This window comes from Notothenia rossii (genome assembly GCF_949606895.1).
Source record: "Notothenia rossii genome assembly, chromosome: 3".
Taxonomy (NCBI): domain Eukaryota; kingdom Metazoa; phylum Chordata; class Actinopteri; order Perciformes; family Nototheniidae; genus Notothenia; species Notothenia rossii.
In genome coordinates, this window is record NC_136901.1 from 34275389 (window position 1) to 34292987 (window position 17599).

A 17599-nucleotide genomic window follows, 5' to 3' on the forward strand; every position below is an offset into this window, starting at 1 on the left:
TGGAATATTTTCTTCTCCACTACCTTGTAGTCTGACCCAGTATGACAGAGCAAGTTTCTCTCTTCTGATCTCCAGAGGTGTCTCTCCTGCTTCTATCAGAACTGCATTAATAGGGGATGACTTTATTGCTCCAATACACAGCCGCAATGCTTTATATTGTATTCTATCTATTTTTAAAAGCGATGTTTTTGCTGCTGCTCCATATACTATACAACCATAGTCTATTGTGGACCTCATAATTGATCTGTAAATGTCTATTAATGCTTGTTTATCTGCGCCCCAGTTGCATCCAGCTACAGCTCGCAATAAATTTAATACTTTTTTGCATTTTGTTTCCACTTGATTAATATGCATTTTCCATGTGTATTTGCTATCAAACCACAGTCCTCGGTATTTGAACTCATTCACCTTTGTCATTGGACGCTCATATACTGTTAGCTGTTGGCCATCAATCTTGCGTTTGTTTGTAAATACCATGTAGCATGACTTGCTTTCTGACATTTTGAATCCCCAGTTATATGACCACCTCTCCACTTTTGTAATCGCTCTAGCTATATTCTCCATTACGTATGGGGCATTTCTTCCCCTCATCCAAATAGCCCCATCATCTGCGTACAGAGCCGATTGTATGCATGTGTCTAAGCATGTAAATATATCATTAATCATGATGTTAAATAATATTGGACTGACTGCACTCCCTTGGGGAATACCATTTTCTATTTCAAAATAGTTGGAAATATCTGCTCTAACCTTTACTCTAAATGTCCTGTCTGTTAAAAAGGCCCTTACCCAATTGTACATTCTCCCTCCAATACCCATTCTACCCAATTTGATCAGTAACCCATCCCTCCACATAGAGTCATACGCCTTTTCAATGTCAAAGTACACTATTGCCATTATCTCTTCCATTTTCAATGTTTTTTCCACATCGTTACTCACTCTTACTAGCGCATCTATTGTGGAACGCCCTTTACGAAATCCGCTCTGAAAACTACTCAGCAGCCCTTTCTGTTCCAGTACATGAGAGAGCCTACGGACAATGATCCTTTCCATCCATTTACATAGGTGTGATGTAAGAGCTATTGGTCTGTAGTTACTAGGGTTAGCTGTATCTTTCCCTGGCTTATTGAATGGTTGCACGATTGCTGTTTTCCACACACTTGGCATATCTCCTTCTCTCCAGATTTTATTGAAAAGACTCAACACCATTTTCATAGTTTCCATAGGTAATTGTCTAAACATAGCATAGCTGGTCTTTTCCTGGGGCTGTATATCCTGTACCTTGTAAGGCTATTTTGAGTTCTGACATTGTAAATTCCACATCTAGAGCCGACCTATTATCCTGTCTCTTCTCCTTCACGTTTTCATTCTCTGCTAGTGTTTTTGCTGCCTATGCATATCACTGAGATGCTCCCCACTATGTACTGCTGCAAGTGTCCTTCCTAACATATCTGCCTTCTCCTTATCTGTCACTGCCAGCCTCTCCCCATCCACCAAGGCTGGAATTTTAATGGATTTCCTTTTCCCACTCATCCGCTTAAACATGGACCAGACATCACCTAATTTAACTCCTCTGCCAATGGTAGAACAAAATTCTCTCCATGTTCTCTTTTTTGTATATTTAATTGTCCTTCGAGCAGCTGCCCTTTTCCTTTGAAACTCTATAACATTATTTTGCGTCATGTTTTTCTTTAATTCTCTAAATGCCTTATTTCGCTCTTTAATAGCCCTGCTGCATTCCTCATTCCACCACTTTCTTCCTACCCTTGGTTGTTGTTTTGGGTATAATGTTCTCTGCTGCATTCAGTATATGTTGCGTTATTTGGCTTGTAATGACCTCTATGCTTCCCTCTGATGTTATCAGGTGTACCGACTCCTCACACCATATCCTAAATTTCCCCCAATCAGCTTTAGCAAAGCACCTCCTTCCTGCATATATACATTAGTATTCATTTTAGTAAGCACTGGATAATGGTCACTTCCTACAGTGGAGTTATTCAAAACAAAGCATTTGCATGTATGAACCAAACAGTTTGACACTAATGTCAGATCCAGTCATGAGACTTTCCCCCTGTGTACATCTACTCTTGTGCCATGTCCATCATTAAGGCATACTAGTGTTCTTTCCTCCAGCATTTCTTCCACAATATTTCCGTTACTATCTGTATGGTTGCTGCCCCATAGACTGTTGTGTGCATTGAAATCACCACACCAAACTTCCTTCCTATGTTTATTGCCTGCTATTTTTTTAAATATATCAGTGGTTAGATTTTTACATGGGTTGTATAAATTGATTATCCTAATGTTATCTTGTTTCCTAGGGTTGCAAATTTCCACTATAATACACTCTATATCATCAGGAGATTGCACCTCCCTATATGCCACACCATCTTTGATAAACGTGGCACACCCTCCACCATTTTGACTATTAGCTCTGTCATGCCTTATACAGCTAAATCCTGGAATGACAAAGTCTAATTGAGGTCGTAACCAGGTTTCTTGCACACATATTACCTCAGGGACCACCTCTAGCTCATATACATATTTCTTGAATTCTTGACCATTCTTGTGTTCCACTGTAGTATGTGCAGCACCATGATTAAGGATCTAACCCTCATCCTGATTTTCATTTTCCCCAGCTCCATTTATAGCTAACATTGCATGTATCTGATCTGCTTTAATATCTTTCATGTCTAGGAATTTTCCAGCTGCCTCCACAATGGCTTTGATTCTATCACTTTTCTTTTTTAACTGTAATGCAACATTTACAGTATGGCATATGAATACCACAAAATTCACCTTTTTCACTCCGAGAACATCATCATCCTCTTTGCTCTTGGTGGCGCTGTGGGGTTGGATTTGAAGATTACTTTTTGGTGTGTTCCTGCCATTTTGTATTGTAATGCTCTGCTCCATTCCACTAGGGGTCTTATTGATTGTTATTGTTCCCCTTACTTTCTTTATTGCTTCTGCGTATTGAAGGATTATTTGAATTATTTGAAGTATTAAAGTAACGTGTTATGGCAGGAAAGTTAAATCTGGTATATTCATTTTAATGTCACCTTATATATATTCAGGTGTGTTAAATTTGAAGGGACAAAGTATATTTTCCCTCCCCAATATATTGAGGTAAAGTCTTTGTGTTTAGAGAAGGATGGGAGCAGGGGACATCCTAATTTGGGGATAGCTCCAAGACTCTGGAATGTTTCCCTCGTAAAAGAAGGGGGTGCGTTACACATGCTTGGGGCAAATATGTGTGTTTTCATTGCAGTAAATATATGTGCTACATGATTACTGTTCAACTATACCTCTGTTCTTATTCTTTCATGTGCGGGTACTAAATGGCTACAAACATTGTGGAGAAATTAGCTTAAACATGTTTTCTTATTCTATATGAAATGGAAGCAGCTTTTATGACAGGGACGAGAGAGCTGGGGGAGGGGACACATTCCGAAGAGTTTCAGCATGTCAATTATCAGGGAAATCGACTTGTTTTCAATAGATATGTGTGGTTGGTTACTTTGTATTAATAATAACAGTATGTGTAAAGGAAGCTGGAAATATGCAATGTGAAACCTTTTATTTGAAGTAAAGATGTGAACGATAGCTCAAACAAATGGAAAGGCTGTAGGACAAATGAGTGTGTTCTCTATATTGGGCCTGTGTGAAGTTTGACTATTTGAAAAGCATCTCTAATACTGCTTAAGAGCATAGGTAATGTGTTCCTCGTTATTATTGATATGAAAGTGATTTACATGTATTACGTATATTTAGCCAACTATAACAACTATATCTTAAAACATACTTTTAACTTGTGTGTGGTAACCTGAAGGGGGGAAGATGGACTCAGGGACAAAGGGCCATAAAGGGGATGTGTGTGTGCTGGCTACAAGATGTGAAATAAGATAAGGAAACTTGTTGTTGAGAGCAAGTTCGTACCAGACACCAAAAGGTGTCTGGTCTTCGTCAAACTGAAAGACACTTTTTGTTTCCGGGTTTCTTCTGCTGTGTCGCACTGATTGGGTGCGACAGGCCATGTGTTGGTCTCTGCTAATAAGATGACCTCTGGGGGAAAGCACGTACACACCTCCTCCTGTGTTTTAGTATGAAAGCCTGTGTTTTCCTTTGGTTCGCGCTCTTGTTTTTCACCGGCCGTTCCTGAGACCTGTCTCACACGGTGGTAGAACCTGAGCCCGGAGTACTCTGCAGAGTGCTTCGTGATTTCTTTGTATTTGTATTGTTACCTTGTATCATTAAAGCAGGATTATTGTTTCACTTGTATTCTGGTGTTTCTTAATCCCTTCCTTTTTACGAATTTACCCAGTTTATCAAACGACACGCGGAGACGAGGTTGGTTTTAAACATCCTCCAAATCTCCAACAGTATGAAACTTTGTTTGTAATCTTAACCCTCTGCACCTCTCTGGCCTCTCTCTGCACTTCACATCCTCCAAACGCAGCACTGTGATCTCCTCCGCAGATACAACATTTAACCTTTGCATCCTTTTCACATTTTCCATACTCATGTTTTCCTCCGCATCTCGCACACTGTCCCTACGGCTGCGCTGTGTGCCCCATTCGTTGACATGCGTAACACCTGAGAGGTTTGGGAATGTACTCCCTAACAATGAAGTTCAAATATCCCATTTGTACTGCCTTAGGTAATGTTCTCTCAAACTGAATGAGAACTGATAATGTTTCTTTGAGTGTGCCATCCCGTTTGCTTTTAAGCCTTGTGACTTCCACTACTTTACCTCCTTTTAATTCACTTTTAATATCTTCCACTGACATGTCCAATGGTAGTCCTGAAATGACTCCTCTCAGTTTTGCCATTGCTCCTGGTACATGCGCCTTCATTTTCTCCCCATTCAGTGAGTTCATTCCCAGAATCTTTTCCTGCTGCTGTTTGTTATTGGCATGTATCAAAACCCGCTTGTTGTTCATGAATTTAGCAAATTTAATTTTTCCAATCTCTTTTTCAATTGCTTTGGTAAGTTTAATCGGGTGGTAATGCCCACCATCCTGATTGAATTCTATTACAACTTTCCACTCGTGTTCTAGTTCTTTATCCAACAGTGCTTGGCTGACACTTTGACTGATTTTTGATTTTTTGCTTTGATTAGCCTTGTCGGCTTCACCCGACCAATCCGACCACCTTCTAGCTCTTTCTGAACTATCTCTTTCTTTCAAAGATCTTTTCTTCCTCGCAGCTTTGGATATCATCCATTCCATATCGTCTCTTTGGCTACCATCTGAGCTGGTTGACATGATGAAACACTCAATGTACAGTTTATGCAAATCTGCCCAAAAATAACAGTCCAATGCTACAGTTTCTGTATGTATCCGAGTTTTCCGATTCTCTCTGAGCTTTCTGTCACGCGTCTCCGACATTCCTCCTCTCAGCTCAGCGTTCCTGATCAATACCTTCTGCTGACAGCTAGACAAGTTTTATAAGTGAGTTTTTTATAAGACCAATCAGAGGACCTCAAGGTTCACAGCCACAGGTGTAGCTTATTAGCAACAACGATGTCTCAACAGGTTGCAGCTGATGAGGTTAATGTTGCCCTTCAACCTTATGGGTGAAAAAAGAATATAAAAGCTGTTGTTGCAGGCAGTAGAAGAAAGAGCTAGTTTGGCCAGGATATAACAAGCAAGTGTTACACTTAAGCGTGTGTTGGTTAGCAAGTGTAGTTTGCTAGCAGCTAAGCTAGCTTTAGACACTGCCGACACATCAGTGGCTATGGCTTTTGGGTTTTGCATTGGGTAAGTTGTTTTTATGGTCAAATATAGGCCTGGACCACTCATTTTGTCTTTTTGTTTTTTTTATATTCAGAGACATTCTGCTCTTGTTTCAGTGTCGCTTTACTTCTGTCTCTGCGGTCAAGAGCAGAGACTGCTGGCGTTCCAGATGGTAAGTAAAATAACAACCCATTTAATATAGTTCATATGTTGACCTAAACTTGTTTGTGCACATAGGAGTGCTTCGTATGGAGTGTCATGATCGTTACTTCATGATAGCTGTCGACCTCTCTTTCACTGGGGACGAACCTCACTTTGAGGCAGTTGGTAAGTTCCGGAAAAATGTATCATGCTAGGCCAACACAGAATATTTTAGGAACTTCTTCCACATGAGCAGTGCACGTTCATCAAGCATCTTGAATTGATCGAACCATCATTTTACCATTTTTAGGAAAACATGACCTTAATAGTTTATTATTCACTGGTAGTTGTTTACCAGTATACCTGTACTTTCAGGATGTTGGGAGTTAATATTGAAATCCTTTTTCTTCCAGATGAGACCGGTGCGTACGCCATCACTCAGCAGTATGCGGCACAGTGTGGCTACAGTATCAATGTTCACCCTCTACCAGGCCATGTGGAGCTCCGGGCCTCTTACTTCAGCTGTCAAACTCAGAACAAAGTGTGTACAAATTGCATTGAAAATGTATTTTACGGTGCAGGCTAGGCATCCTGTAATTTTCTGCTTGATTTTTAGGATGATGACATTTTCACATTCAACTTTAACCTAAATGTGACACAAGAAGGAAAGGAGGTGACTTATCCCTTGCAAGACAAGACCTGTTCTCCATCTCTCCCCTGGTCTCCAAGAGAGGTTACCTGTGAGACCAACTACATGGAGGTACGCTGGTTTACAGCTGAGGTTGTATATCTTATGGAGTATTTCAGGTGGGGACTAATCATGACTTCTTTCCAGGTGTCTGTGAGGAGTGAAGTCACCTGTCCCTCTGGAACAGAGAAGGATGACTGGAATTCTCTCAAACCTGTAAGTTTAATTTCTTTCTGCGGAGAATTCCCTTTTTTTCCCCCTCAGTTTTAAGGCTTAAGGGTCACCTAATATGCAAAATCAATTTTGTCATGTCTTTTATACATAAACATGTGTCCCCTCTGTGTAAATAGATACTGATGCAGAAAGCATTTTTGAATGAATCAAAGTGGGTCGTCACCGTCGATTTACTCTAAGACGTATGCTCCAACACACAGTTGCACGGGGTGCAGAATAGTTTCCCCCCACTTTCGTGAAAGAAATCGGGGTCCTGCTTTGCCCGGTCTTTAGCAGAAATGTTCATCGGTAAATGAGATGGATCAGATTTGTTCATCTTGGTGTTTTCTCTCTCGTGTGAGTTCCACACGTTCACTCTACGGTGTTGTTTACCTTCTGTGATGCGCGAGCTGATGACGTTTCGTCATCATCACTACTTCACGTCAAGACGAGTTAACTTTTTTTTTCCTCTCAACTTTGTGTGGAAAAATGCGGGGATTATGCGGCCTTTTGATAAATATGCGGCCTTTTAAAAAAATCTGCGCCATTTTGCTGATTACGCGGTAAATTCTGCGTTTGCAGAATCGCGTTTTTCTGGAGGGTCTACCTAGAGCACCATTGTGTTCTTTTTAACCAAATATCTCCGAGGGGTGTGGGGAGGGGCTCCTTATTTTCATCTAAAGTAAAAGACACAGATTCAGAGACTTGTAATATATTGATGTGAAACGGTATAATAGGGGACCTTTAAAATCTCTTTCCAGGCTCATAGGTCCACCACTTCAGACTGGCAGGTGATGTTTCAGACAGATGACGAGCAGTTGCCGCCAATCAACATCTCAGAAGCTCGTAAGCAGGGATATGTGTTTCTCTTGACTGAAGGAAGGCTGGTATTTCGTGCTCCGTATGGACAACCCGATTCATTCGGCACTGAGGTAAACCATTGGTTAATAAAGCCTATTTTGTAAATCTGAGCATAAGAGTTTCTAATGTAGCGCTCTCCAGGTCAATGGTGTTCCAGTAGAAGCAGTACATGCAACTGTATACTCCAGACAAAGCTGGGTTGTCCTCATGGTTGACCTTGTGGCTGCTTGCTCCATGGGTCAGTATTTAAACACATTCTTAAATAAAAATGTATGCTGTGGATTATTTTCCACTTGCTGGAAAAGTAAAGCGATGAATCTGATGTACTCTTAACAGATGAAGGCTTGTATCATGAAAGCGGCTACATGATGTGGGAGACTCCTGAGATGCTGTACCCAAATCTAGATTGCCAACAAATCAACGTTGGTCTCAAGGGTGAACTTGTTGCGCAGCCAGTTGCAGAGGAGAGGGGCTACATTGTGGGGAAGCAGAACAACACAATCCAGATCTGCATTCCCGAAAATGCTGAAGGACGATACAGGAAGGTCAGAAATCAAAAACCTAAGAGCATAGATACATACTGGGGTTTGTATGCTAAATTAAAGTAAGCAGATACGTTCATGGTCTCTAAATGAAACTCATAGTTCTCAGAGGTTCCTCTTTTTAATGTTAGATATTACAGATACTCAAAAGAGAAAACATTGAACTCTTACTAACTGGATCCGAACAACATTTGTACTTTTCTTAACAAACGATATGTATTTTCTTCAGAGTGCTGTGGATGACTATCTCTACGAGTTTTATGTCTATCATCTCTACTTGGAACAAATCCTGGTGGATGAGGATCGTGTCGAAACCAGGATCCGCTTCCTCAGGACTTTGGCCACTCCCCTGCTGCCAAGCCCCATCTTTGCTGAAAACCAAACTGTTCTTGAAGAAAACATGTTCACGGTGTACCTCGGAGACGTCCCTGAAGACGTACAGTTGGCTGCTGTTCATTTGAATGGACAAGAATTTACAGTGCCCTTAAGCGTAAGCAGTTTCAATATCACAAAAGTTGTTTATCCCAACAACACTCATGGCTACAAACTGAAGGTGCCTTTTGAAGACCCTGTCGTCCTGCAACAGGTAAGGTGTTTTTTTTAAGGGGTGACTCCAAAGTTTTGCAGCTTGACATGAGCTCAGTCATAATGAATTGTATTATGTCTCCTAGTTCTCTAAAACAGATGCCGTTCTTCATTATATACTCAACATCAACTACACACTGATGGTTTTGCCTGAAAAGGACCTTTATTACCACATGGAATCTGTTGTAGCATTGGTCACAGATGTCTGTAAGTCCATACCGTTAAAAGTTTTTTTTTTTTAATCCTCTTTTTGTAATGGCGGCTAGCAGATTAACCCATTTTTTTGTAACAGCTCCACCGCAATTTGATGCCGTCTGTACGGAGTCTGGCATCAGCTTCAAGCTGGACCACCGGCCTTTTGACTACCTGTGGGAGATCACTATCGACTCAGACCTGCTGACATCAGAGCTGGCAGACCAGCACGGCTACATCATGAGCAACGATAGCAACAGTCTGCTGCTCGAGGTGCCGCTCTTCTCTCACGGCTACGAGTACAAGGTGAGATGAGACTGAGTGGCAGCAAATGCTCTTTATTTGACCGCTGTATTGATCAATGACTAAACTGCATATGTTTTTATAGAACGTATCCTTGAAGGGATTCTTTGGCACTTTTGAAATCATCATGTGGGATCTTGAAACATCAGAGGTCCAGGGATCGACTATCAAGACTTGTCCATTCTCTACTACAGAACTCATTAGTAAGAACATGCGTCTTTTTTATTTTAAGATCTGTAAGATTTAGCTGAATTGAGGATAACTCGATGGTTTTCTCTACAGTGTGTTCGACTGATGGGAGGATGACTGTGGTGGCTGACTTGGCTCTGGCCATCCCAAATGGCGGCAATCCTGCTAGAACCAACCTGAGAGACAAATACTGTGGCCCCAAAGAGACAGACGGCAGCAGGGCTCTGTTCTCTTTCTCTCTCAACAGCTGTGGATCCACAGTCAAGGTACCGCTGCTATATTTTTATCTTTGACACTGGCAACAAAAGGAACGTCTGAATGTCGTAAACTAAATGTTTCACCGTTTGCATCTTTTGCCTACAGCTCAACAGTGAAAATGTGACCTACCAAAATGAGATTTTCTATAGCGAGAAGTTCCTCAGACCTAGCAAGGTTGTTTCCGATAATGCTAAGGAAAGGTAAGTATCCCTTTTTTTTTTTAATTCTGTGTTGTTTTAAAGCAGGGGTGGGGAACCTCCGGCCTCCGGGCCGTATACGGCCCGCGAGACCATTTGGTACGGCCCTGTAGGTCATTTATAAACACATGCAAAAAAGAGAAAAATTCAAGCAATCTAGACCGCAAAATAATTAAACAAGCTTGTTTTTCCTGGCCAAGTTCAGGGTCCTTGAACACAACACGAGCCTAAAGTGTCATCACGTGGTATATGTCTCGTCTGACAGGAGTGTAGTTCTAACGGAGAGCACCAGAACGCGGCTCCGGGCCGGGACTTCACAAATTGCAATACCCATAAGGAGCCGTACACATGCCGCAGTTTTTACGTGGCTGTGTCTTTAGTTGTAAGCCCAGTGGCAATCTGTTCATCTGTCATACTGATCATACAGACAATAACTTTGTTATTAGCATCTGGTTAGCTAGCTATGCTAACGAATATAAGAAGCTTTTTCTCCAACCATTGAGGTAAAGGCACATCTTTATATGATCATTATAGTTATAGAAAAATAAGAGAATAAAGTAAACAGGTATACAATACTAATATGACAGTAAAAAAAAGTTGTTATTAATAAAACAAGAATACAGGGAAAAGGGGAGTGATTTGTAAAATATCCATAAAGAAAAAACTCTGCCTACAGTTCTGTTTCATATGGGTGTTGAGAGATGTATCCATAGATCTCTTCATGTTGCTCTCAAAGTGCACCAGATTGATGCTTTTAACTTCAACATTTAAAAAAAATCTTCCTGGTGATGCATGATTCTTTGCACAACATGAAAGAAAGGCGAAATGAATGGGCTTTGATTTGAGTTTTTTTTAAGCAGACGTTGAGTTCAATAATTTGTACGGCCCTCGAAGGATGTTGTAAAAATTGAAATGGCCCTTGAGGAAAAAGGTTCCCCAGCCCTGTTTCAAAGGCAGAAATTGCTATCTGATGTGTGGGTGGATGTGCCTTTTCTTGCAGGGTGACAATGCAGTGTACCTATCCTCTCTCTGGTCTCCATCGACTCTTCTCAGTGCACAGATTTGAGTCCGATACAGCTGGAATCGGCAGCCTCCTCCATACCACACATCCTGCTGAAGGTAAAGTAGTTTGTTCACTTTCTCAAGGTGAACAGGTATTACTCCCCATATTCGATTTTAAGCATTTCTCTTTTTGAATGCTAGGTCTGCAGAGTCCCACAATCCAGCCCCCCACAATCCAGCCCCCTTCAGCTCTTACAACCACGCTTGCTGCCACAAGACGAGCTACAGTATCATACAAGCCTGCCCTCCACCCTCCTGCTCGCTATGTCCGAGTGGATAGGTTTCGATATCCGGCCAACGCTAGGTTTCGATATCTGGCCAACGCTATGAATAAAGGTGAGAGCTTTAACCATACATATAAAAATCTCCCATTTTCAAGTGTAGTATCTCTCAATTATAATGCTTTCTGTTCACAGGAGTTCGACAATCCTTGCAGAAAAAAACTTAATGCTGCCCATATTTGAAGGAAGTATAATTTTTAAATTGCCCATTTTGGAATTTAATAAAGCTGTTTTCTTAAAAATGCTGTCTTTGTCGCACATCTGTCAACACCTCCTAAACAAATTATTTTTGAAAGATCATAAGTACGCCTTGTTTCGACATGAAACACTGCCTTTTTTTTGCAAAATTCGACATACTATACTTGGTTGTTTTTCGACATGTGCTTTTTTTTTTTACACGTATATTGTCGTTTCCAGCTAATAAGCCTTATTTCAACGGTTGTTTTCATTTTTTTCATAGTATACTATACTACGCCTTAATCTGAAATTGTTCTAATATTTTCGACATACTATAACTTTTTTGTTCCATATTTTTACATTGTATAGTATGTCGAAAACATTCATCAGGTGAACTGTAAGTATTAAGCTAAATCTGAACATTAAATTTTTGGCATTTTATTTGAATTGCTTAGCAGAGGATACATTTTACTCATTTCTAAATCAACCGTTGCGTTAAAAGTGTGTAGGATTACCTGAGTTTAATATCTGGATTGTATTTATTGAATACCAAGTCAGTCCACTTTTAGCAACTCTACACTGGCTCCCAGTAAAGTCCAGAATCAAAGCTTTTCTTCTAACCTACAAAACACTAAATGGAAAGGCACCATCATACCTTAAAGATCTTTAAATCCCCTCTAGCCTGGCATTACGCTCCAAGATTGCAGGTCTTTAGTAATTCCCAGAGTCCGGAAAACCAGATCTGGAGACAGAGCTTTCAAAGCCCACTGAGACAAATGTGTTTTGATATGGCTATATAAATAATTTTGATTTGATTGCTGCGTAATATTGGGCTATATAAATTGCTGCGTTATTAAAATGTATTATGCTTGAAGGGGTTCCAATTTGAGGAGTAGCAGGGGTACAATATATGAGTGTTTATGAAAACCATAAATATACCTGAGCAGTTGAACAAGTGTAGCACTGATCTGTAACAGGTTTGAACACAGAGCCACTGTCAGTTATTGGCTGAAATGGAAGCTCTCCTCCGGTGCGTTGCTGACACCATGTGGCCATCGCTGCATGTGTGAAAGGCTGCCATTTGTTGCTTTGTACAGTACCCTCATCACCAGCAGATGTCCCCTCTCCCCTCCTAGTGATTCTAGTTTTCCCTCCTCAAGTCTGTAAGAAAACAACATGCCTCAAGTTTAGAGATTTCGGAAAGTAGATTTGCATTTATGCACGAGTAGAAATTAAATAAAGAATTACAACAATCAGCCTCGGTAAGCATGACTCTGAAACATCTCCAATGCCTCCATTTTTTTTAATTATTAATTCTTCTACAGTATACAAATATTCACACACAAAATGTTCTCAAAAAACCCCTAATGTCTCGTAAACATTCATATCCTCCTCTTGCAGTTCTGTCTTGTATCCTTCATTGTGTGCCGTTTTGCCACAACTTTCCTATTTTTTTTTTCTTCTAAAAACAGGATCCATGCCTCCTACACAGCATCATTCAATCGTGTCACGTTTTCTTGACGTGACCCCCGTCGTGTCGAGCTGCAGCCAGGATGAAGGGGAAACGATACAGGAAGCAGGAGCTTTTGACATCAGTGCGCTCGGTGCAGGCCCAGAAGGAGGGGAAAAGGAACAGGGACCGTATTGCATGGGTCAGCTTCGAGCTTAGTGTGGGATGGGGGATGGGGGGGGTGTGTCAATGACATTTGGATCAAATAGTTCCTTTTTCAAACAGACAATCCTTAGTGTTTTTTTTTTTTGTATCCTGGAAACAAACGTACAGTGGAGACTGACTTCCTGGCACCACTCAGGTCTCCTTAAATATGAATATGGCACTCCAACCACAAAACAAATCTGGTAGTGACACCACAGTTTAAAGGGGGGACAATGTATTTAAGACAAAGATTGAAATTGGTATTGCTACAGGACACAGTTAATCAAGTAAAAAGGGACAGAGATTATAGGGGAAATGACTGGTGCGGGTTAAATCTGCATATTCAATAAACTCTCCTTGGGAAAGATCAGTTCATACAGTAGGAACCCCCCACCAATAAAAATCTATTTAAAAACATCTATAAGAACATAATGTGAAAACAAAGTATATATTTATATATATTGAGACATCGATGAGCAGTGGCATTGAAGAAGCGTCAGATAGTTTTGGCTCTGGCGTTATGTGCTGCCGCTGCCCATGGCTTCCTCTCATCTCTATAACTTTATTCAATATGTACTCCGCAAGCAGCGGAGCTTTCCTAAAATACCAGGAAAACAGTAGTGCAACAAACTTTTAGCAAGATTTATTTTCAAGTACGTGAATTTAGGACTCAAACACTTTGTAAGATGCAATCCATAATCTAAGCGGGGAGGAGGAGTTAGTAACCTTTTAAAGAAAAATGATCAAAACTGACCTTTTTTCTGATGACACATGTGGGGATTGCCCACAGTATTGAGTATGTTAGCCGCTTTGGATAAAAGCGTCTAACATGTAATGTGATGCTGTTGCTACAGGAAGTGAGATTAAAGTACTTCCAGTAGAAACATCATCCTGTGCTAAATACACATTTATATATGGACTGCACCTTTAGACCCGTACACACTTTTTGGTTCACACCAAAACGAATAGTGAGCAGGTCATGTGTTTACGCTGTCTGGACGACAACTATCGTGACCTTTGACCTTTCCTCGGCCCTTGCAGGTTTTCCTGTGAGGCTATGAGTGAACTAAATAAAAAGGCATTATTGAAAAATAAGGCTACCAGTCCGAGGCGTTTTAAGGCACCCAGACTGAGCTACATTCCATCTTTGACGACAAAAAGAAGAAAATACCAGAGAAGATGTTTTAGCTTACAGTGATGTCCATTTTTTTTGTTTTTTTTAGTATTGGGGCTAAAACTACTCTTTATATTTGATTTCTTTCTCTCGCTATCTCAAGTTTTATTTCTTCTTCTTAAATAAGCTTTTGATTTTAGAGGAGGAGCGCTTGATTTTCTCTCCATTGTCGCTGGAGTCCTGGGAGGAGGTGCTCTGGAGCTTGTACTCCCGCCCCACGCCTGAGTCCAGGGAGGTGAGGGAGGGGTTGCGGCCCTTGTTGGGCAGCATGCTGGCGGGCAGCTGGCTGTAGCTGTAGGACTTCTCCAGGATGCCGTTGTACATTCCTTTGCCCGTGGGAGAGGTGGCGTTCCCCTGGGAGAAGGTCATGCTCTGGGACTCCGGGATGGAGCGGGTGATGTCTGGCGAGCCTCTGTGGGGGAACGGGTGGCGCTCCAGGGCCGGGGAGGGGGAGCCAGAGGGGGTGCTGGCCTGGGGGGGCAGAGGAGGAGGAGGCGTGGAGTCCCTGAGGCTGCTGCTGCTGCTGCTGCTGGGGGTGTGAGTGGTGTGGGGCAGCTCCATGCTCTCCCTCTGGGTGAACAGCAGCAGCTCCTCGCGGGAGATCTTGCGGTACGGGGTCTCCGAGCCCGACGTGCAGGGGTTGTGCAGCTGCTTGCGGCTCATGGAGGAGCCGAGAGAGTCTGTGTCGGAGCAGCACTCCTGAGAGGGGTCCCTGGGGGGGGGAGGGGAGCAGAGGGTCACAACAAGACAGGTGAGGAAGTTAGAGAACATAGTGTCATACATAAAAAACGGAAATAGATTTTTCGTTCTGGCACTTTTACGTTTTTAAAAAGTATATTATTTGCCATGGAGGTTAGCGGTATCCTCCATAATGTGGGGATTTTTTACAGCTCACTAAAGAGCATTCAAATTCAACTGGCTCTTTTCATTTCAACTGGTTTTGGTAATATAAATTCACAGTTTAAAGGGAATTTGTCAAATGTAAAGCACATTATAAATGGAAGGAGAAGTTACAATTTCAGGGCATTTTTTGTGAGGGGCCCTATATGTAAATCCACTATTAACAGGTTTATTTTAATCTTTATTATACTTGCATGATAACATTTTGCTTCATGAAATTACTACAAACAATTAGAGGCCCAGAAGCAATCAGGCAAATCTCACCATGTGTCAGAAAGTACCAACAATGGTGGGATTGTTTGCAATTTTTTGCAGGCAATAGAAATGAAAATGTACCATTAATGCTTCATGTAATATTAATGGCCACAACTTTTCTTCAACGCGTCCTACATTAGCTATTTTTGGCATCAATTTACAAGAGCTTCTCATTACATAAGAAATACAATTGTGTGCTGTCGGTACATATATTTTTCATCTCATATATATATTTTTATTTTTGCTAAATGTGTTTTCATTAGTTACTATTTTGTCATGCTTCAACATGACTTAACTTAAGGGTTTAGTCTTCACTGAACCATTAGTCAGGCAAATGTGGGGATAAAGTGCATGAATGAAAGTGGACACAAGAAGTAATGAGATAAATGAGTTAGACATTGAAACATCATACAGGAGGAGATTCACGCATCGTTAAAGCATCAGTGAGATTAAACACCTGTGAGTCCAAACTGTAAAGCCATTCCGCGGCGTCCCGGCCACCGCTACATACCCCCTCCTATCCGAGCTGAACATGATATGTTCGTCGTCGGCCTCGGAGCGATAGGAGAGGGACGAGCTGGCCATGGAGAGCAGGTCGGGGTCCGGGGACATCAGCGAGGACTGGGGAGAGCTCAGCAGGCTGCGGCGGGACCGGCACAGGCTGCTGCTGCGGGTCAGAGAGGGCCGGATCAACGTGGCCGCTGGGGGGGGGGGGGGGGGGGGGGGAAAGGGGTGTTATAATTCATTTTTCCACTATAAAATTAAGCAAGGGGATTTACTATGAACAATATAAAGACATATGATAATAACTATAATAATTATAATAACTATTTTCACAATTATTAGGAATTTTTTATTAATTTTTTTTTAACGTCACCCTGGAAATGGGTGAAAATAAAATAATAAACTTTAAAAAAGAATTAAAGATCAGTGAGAATGTATGTGTATATATATCATTTTGTTTATCTGTGTGCTTATTTAATTACGGAATTATATATTTTTTCTTTATCCTCCAACTGGATGACTAACGGGTGGGCTACCTCTGTATAAGAAATGCTTTCTGCCCTCCTGCTTCTACTCATTTTGATTGTTTTTTTTTGTCTAATTGTTGGTATGATAGAATAAATAATAACATTTAAATAAGTAAAAACATAGCTTGTAAGCTGATTTTTTGCACTGTACACAGCTTTTAACGCATGTCGTAAACTCCTCCATTCTCCTACTCACTAGTGAACTGGGGAATGATGGGAGGCGTGTCCTCGTCCAGGTCGTCCACCCCTCCTGCGATGGGGTAGGGGGGCACGGAGACTCTGGGCATGACCACCCAGCTGTGGTCGGAGTAGAGGCTGGCCGTCAAGCTGGGCAGCCCTGAGTTGTTGACCACGGGGAAGTTGCAGAGCTTCTCGATCTGCTGCCAGCGGTGCAGACGCTCCCTGAGGCACGCCGTCACCTCCGACAGGGATTTCCTAAAAAACACAATCAAGAGAGGAGGGTACGTTTATTTAACCTGGCAGATATTAGAGTAATAGAGACATTGGGTTTCAGAGCCAGTAAGAAGCTTAGTTTGCTTTGATTTGTCAGGAGGGTTTTGGCACACAAGCCTGCTGGTTATATTACGATATTGGCATGCAGGGGATTTCACTTTATTCCCTTTACTTCATTTTTCTTTCCCTTTTGGCTTTTGAAAACAAAGGAATTATTTATCTCAGCCTGAATTATACAAACCTTCTGAATGTATCAAACATATCTAGAATAAAAGTTGGCGTGTCTACCTCAGACATGTAATAAAATCAGATGTGTCCATGAACCTATGTTCATGCACACATCTGATTTTATTACAGTTGTATTACAGTTAGTAAAGGCTGTATTTACACTATCAGATAAATAGGAGGAGCACATACAGTCCATGCATTGGGCTAAGTAACATATACTTACAATAAGTACTGTAATTTGTTGACATTATTGCAACGGACAATAAATCCTCCTGTTTGGTTGCACACAATGTTGACCTCCAGCTACTGTGTGTGTGTGTGTGTGTGTGTGTGTGTGTGTGTGTGTGTGTGTGTGTGTGTGTGTGTGTGTGTGTGTGTGTGTGTGTGTGTGTGTGTGTGTGTGTGTGTGTGTGTGTGTGTGTGTGTGTGTGTGTGTGTGTGTGTGTGTGTGTGTGTGTGTGTGTGTGTGTGAGCTTC

The 17599-nt window shown here is 41.4% G+C and overlaps 2 protein-coding genes across 4 annotated transcripts in view; one reads left to right on the forward strand and one right to left on the reverse strand.

Moving 5' to 3' along the window:
• Positions 1-5599: 5599 nt before the first annotated feature.
• Positions 5600-11492, forward strand: LOC307032787 (uncharacterized protein). Of its 2 annotated transcripts, XM_079671041.1 has the most exons (18): positions 5600-5762; positions 5855-5910; positions 5976-6065; positions 6293-6420; positions 6496-6639; positions 6715-6783; positions 7542-7712; positions 7783-7879; positions 7978-8186; positions 8413-8769; positions 8855-8975; positions 9061-9266; positions 9349-9466; positions 9546-9718; positions 9816-9910; positions 10908-11026; positions 11111-11305; positions 11386-11492. In XM_079671041.1, the coding sequence occupies exons 1-18, from the start codon at positions 5740-5742 to the stop codon at positions 11415-11417; spliced, it is 2403 nt and encodes an 800-aa protein (XP_079527167.1). In that variant the 5' UTR covers positions 5600-5739; the 3' UTR covers positions 11418-11492. The 2 variants fall into 2 exon arrangements, with proteins under 2 accessions (XP_079527167.1, XP_079527168.1); XM_079671042.1 differs by lacking the exon at positions 5976-6065.
• A 1637-nt stretch (positions 11493-13129) lies between these two features.
• The window catches only part of stim2b (stromal interaction molecule 2b), a 41417-nt gene continuing 36947 nt past the window's right edge, over positions 13130-17599 (reverse strand). For both annotated transcript variants that reach the window (XM_079671407.1, XM_079671406.1), the window contains exons 10-12: positions 16638-16876; positions 15868-16111; positions 13130-14967 (exon numbers count right to left, since the gene is read on the reverse strand). In XM_079671407.1, coding sequence (XP_079527533.1) covers positions 14361-14967; positions 15868-16111; positions 16638-16876 — 1090 coding nt within the window. In that variant the 3' untranslated portion in view covers positions 13130-14360. The remainder of the gene's footprint in view (positions 14968-15867; positions 16112-16637; positions 16877-17599) is intronic.